The sequence below is a fragment of the Amphimedon queenslandica genome, unplaced genomic scaffold (assembly GCF_000090795.2).
Source record: "Amphimedon queenslandica unplaced genomic scaffold, v1.1 AMPQUscaffold_12709, whole genome shotgun sequence".
Lineage (NCBI taxonomy): Eukaryota > Metazoa > Porifera > Demospongiae > Haplosclerida > Niphatidae > Amphimedon > Amphimedon queenslandica.
The window spans coordinates 19,910-23,197 of NW_003547055.1; the positions used below are offsets into that span (position 1 = coordinate 19,910).

The 3,288-nt window shown below is 35.9% G+C and overlaps 1 protein-coding gene across 1 annotated transcript in view; it reads left to right on the forward strand.

Annotated features, from left to right (window-relative positions):
- The window catches only part of LOC109587033 (uncharacterized), a 9,080-nt gene extending 6,009 nt beyond the window's left edge, over positions 1-3,071 (forward strand). Inside the window, exons 2-9 of the mRNA XM_020003256.1 lie at positions 676-859; positions 1,142-1,527; positions 1,867-1,989; positions 2,046-2,164; positions 2,216-2,368; positions 2,413-2,599; positions 2,653-2,997; positions 3,047-3,071. Of these exons, the coding sequence (XP_019858815.1) occupies positions 753-859; positions 1,142-1,527; positions 1,867-1,989; positions 2,046-2,164; positions 2,216-2,368; positions 2,413-2,599; positions 2,653-2,997; positions 3,047-3,054 (1,428 nt within the window). The 5' untranslated portion in view covers positions 676-752 and the 3' untranslated portion in view covers positions 3,055-3,071. The remainder of the gene's footprint in view (positions 1-675; positions 860-1,141; positions 1,528-1,866; positions 1,990-2,045; positions 2,165-2,215; positions 2,369-2,412; positions 2,600-2,652; positions 2,998-3,046) is intronic.
- The last annotated feature ends 217 nt before the right edge of the window (positions 3,072-3,288 follow it).

A 3,288-nucleotide genomic window follows, 5' to 3' on the forward strand; every position in this document is an offset into this window, starting at 1 on the left:
GTGAAGCTTCCTATCAATCCACCATTGCTGAGCTGCCGTTGCTATGGTAATTCCAATGAATATCATTAAATTAATGCGACCGGAAGTCCCATTGCAATAGCTGGACATGTATTACCTACCATCTAGTAATATAAATTAACCACCTTGTAATCATTTATAATACATTGCACAGCAGTAAATGTACAAGAAATGAGAAGTAGACGAAACAAAACACTCATTTTACATTAATCATTGTTGAAAATGTAAGATTTTGATGCTTTTAAAATACGTAAAATGCTATTTTAGTGCACTATACGAACGCTAAAAAGGGGGTGTGGCCACATTTTCGGCGCGCTTCGCGCGCCATTTTTCTCTATGCCCTCTCATCATTTCCTTCCCAGCTACGCCCCTGAACATAGAGATACTGTCTAAAGACTTTTCTAGAAGCATTAGAAGGTAGAGAGAGCCTCTATAAGTCCTACTAAAATCCAGTTATTCTTGCAAGGTGGTGAAATCAATTATAGGAATATTTTTTACACTGTTACGCTTGTTTATGAATTTTTAAAATTGCTTCATGTACTGTACATTGTCATTCAGTGTAGCTTTACATGAATTATGGTTCATTGTCTCATCTTTGTCCATAATTACATACACAATTTAACAATACATAATTTCAGTTGTTATACTTTCCTACAGATAATTTGGAAGGTCTGAGTGAGTCCCAAATAGCAGGGAAGAAGTTGTTCTTAGTTCAAGGAGACAAACCTCAACTGATGAACTGGGAGGAGTATGGACTGAGGATTAGTGTAGCAGAGGATAGTCTATCAGCATCAGAGACTGTAGAAGTATCAGTACTAGCTCTTGTAGGAGGACACTTCAAGTACATATACTGTACATGTAGTAATGTCTGTATAGTTAGTGGGGAATTATTGTGAGGGAAAACAATTGATAATTTAGTATTTATGTGTCTAGTGAAGAAAATATTACTGATGTATTAATTTTGCTCTCAAACAATTAGAACAATTAAATAATGATTATGACAAAAAATTTTTAACGAATTTCATTTTTTGATGCATGAAATAACAAAAAAAAAATAACATGAAAAAATTACCCACTACACACTATACATGTACATGTATTTTAGTTATTAATTCCTTTATAGGTTTCCTGATAATACTAGACCAGTGAGTGCAGTGTATGCAATATCAACCAGTCCACTCCTCAAGTCACTGAGGATAGAAATGCAACACTGTATTGATCTCAGTGATCCTTCTTTATCCAAGTATCTTAAATTTGCTGTTGCTCCAGTTCACACAGCTAGTCTTCCTTACCAGTTCTCACTAATTGAAGGAGGGGAGTTTCCAGCATACCAGAGATATGGATGGATTGAACGAAGTGAGTTCTGCTGTGTAACTACTGTTGCAATAAAAGAAGAGGAAAATGGAGGAGTTGGGAATGAGGAGAGGAATGGAGAGGAAGATGGAGACTCAGGAGATGAGGGAGGGAAAGGAAAGGGAGAGACAACAGGAGGAGAGGGACAAGGAGCAGGTGGAGGAGTAGGGGCTGAGCATCAGCAGCAAAAAGAAGACAAACAAGTTGTGGGTCAACCGAAGCAAGAAGAAAAGAATAAGCAGGAGAAAGAAGAGCATGACGATGGAGGAAGGGAAGGACAAAAATTGTTGCAGGTGAAAGAAGGTGAGCAGCATACATGTATCAAGGAGCAGTCACATGTTGCTGTTTGTACAGAATCTGCTGAATTAAGCTCTCAGTATACAATTGGTATGTGATTTATTGTTGTATAATACTTCTAAAGAATATTGTTCTTTTATTGTTTTTATGATGACTCAGGAGATGAGGGTAAAGGACAAAGAGAAGGACAAGGAGCAGGAGGACAAGAAGGAGAAGCAGGTGGAGTAGGAAGGAGTGATAGAGAGGAAGAAGGGAACGGGTTGAAGGGTCCAGTGGATTGTACTGAAGACTCTGAATTAAGTACATCACAATCTAAAACTAGTGAGCCTATGAATATTGAAATTGATTAGTAACAAATTCACTTTTAACTTTTATAGTTGTATCTACTCATTCCACTGGTATACCTGAAGCTACGGTGTATGCTGGACAAGTGTTTTATGAACGACCAGATTTATTGAGATTCGCTGCTGCTAAAGATTTAAATGCTCTGATTCAGGTATCCATAATTGATATTATTGCTGTTATTATCAGTGTTGAATTATTGTAGTTCATTAGAAAAGAATATCGTCAGCATGAACTCAGACAAAATTTTAAGTTTCAATTTGATCATTCTTGTTTTGGATGCCTTGAGCTAGTGTTTGGTCCTCAGGATGAACCAATAACTGGTTGGACTGTTAGTCCTGATATAGTACCATGCCAGGTACTTGTATAATAGTAATGCTGGCTATTTATATGCTTTAATAGATTGAAGAAGGAGATTTAGATAATTTTGGTTCTGACATTAATACAATTCCTCCATCTTGTCTGGTATCAATATATGCTGACAGCAGTCATCCTGATACTGTTCATGTACTGAAGTATGCTATACCATTGAAAGGATTACGTAAACCAAGAACAATCAATATTAACAGATCACTGAAAGATATATCAGGTATAATAATAGTAATGTACATACCGTGTTCTATTCAATCGTGTAATGTATAGATGCTGGTCATTCTGTTGGTACTAAAGATGTTCCTAATCCTGTTTCACATAATGACCTCAAGAAGCACCTTAATGATCTGAAACGTTTCCTTTCAACTTCAGAAGCAAAGTTCCGTGATATAGCTAATGGTTGTAAGGAAGTACAAATTATTGATTCTTCTCAGTATGATGAGTTGTTTGATGGAATGACTAACCAGTCTTTATCAAAAAGAGTAGAACTTTTTATTGGAAATATTACATTATTAATTGAACTTTGTCCTGATCACATTAGTACATTCTTGTCTATACTGAGGGAACAGGATCATGTTGTTCTTTCTACATTAGCTGACAGGATTGCTGCTTCATGTAAGTTACCAGTCATCACAATAACTTACCTTATCCCATACATTAGTAGATAGATGAACAAGATAATGATAATTACAGGAGCAATGATGTAACTTATTTTTCTATTTTGGTATGATTTTTTTACTTTATGTGTTGTGTGTGTAGTTTTTTGTTTGTATTTAACTTTACAAAACACTTTAGGAAGATACCTAAACACTATGATACTACATACAATATACTGTGGACACCAGATACACTGCAATGGGCGGCATCGGGATTTATATTGCTGAGCTGGCATTGTATAATTACTAG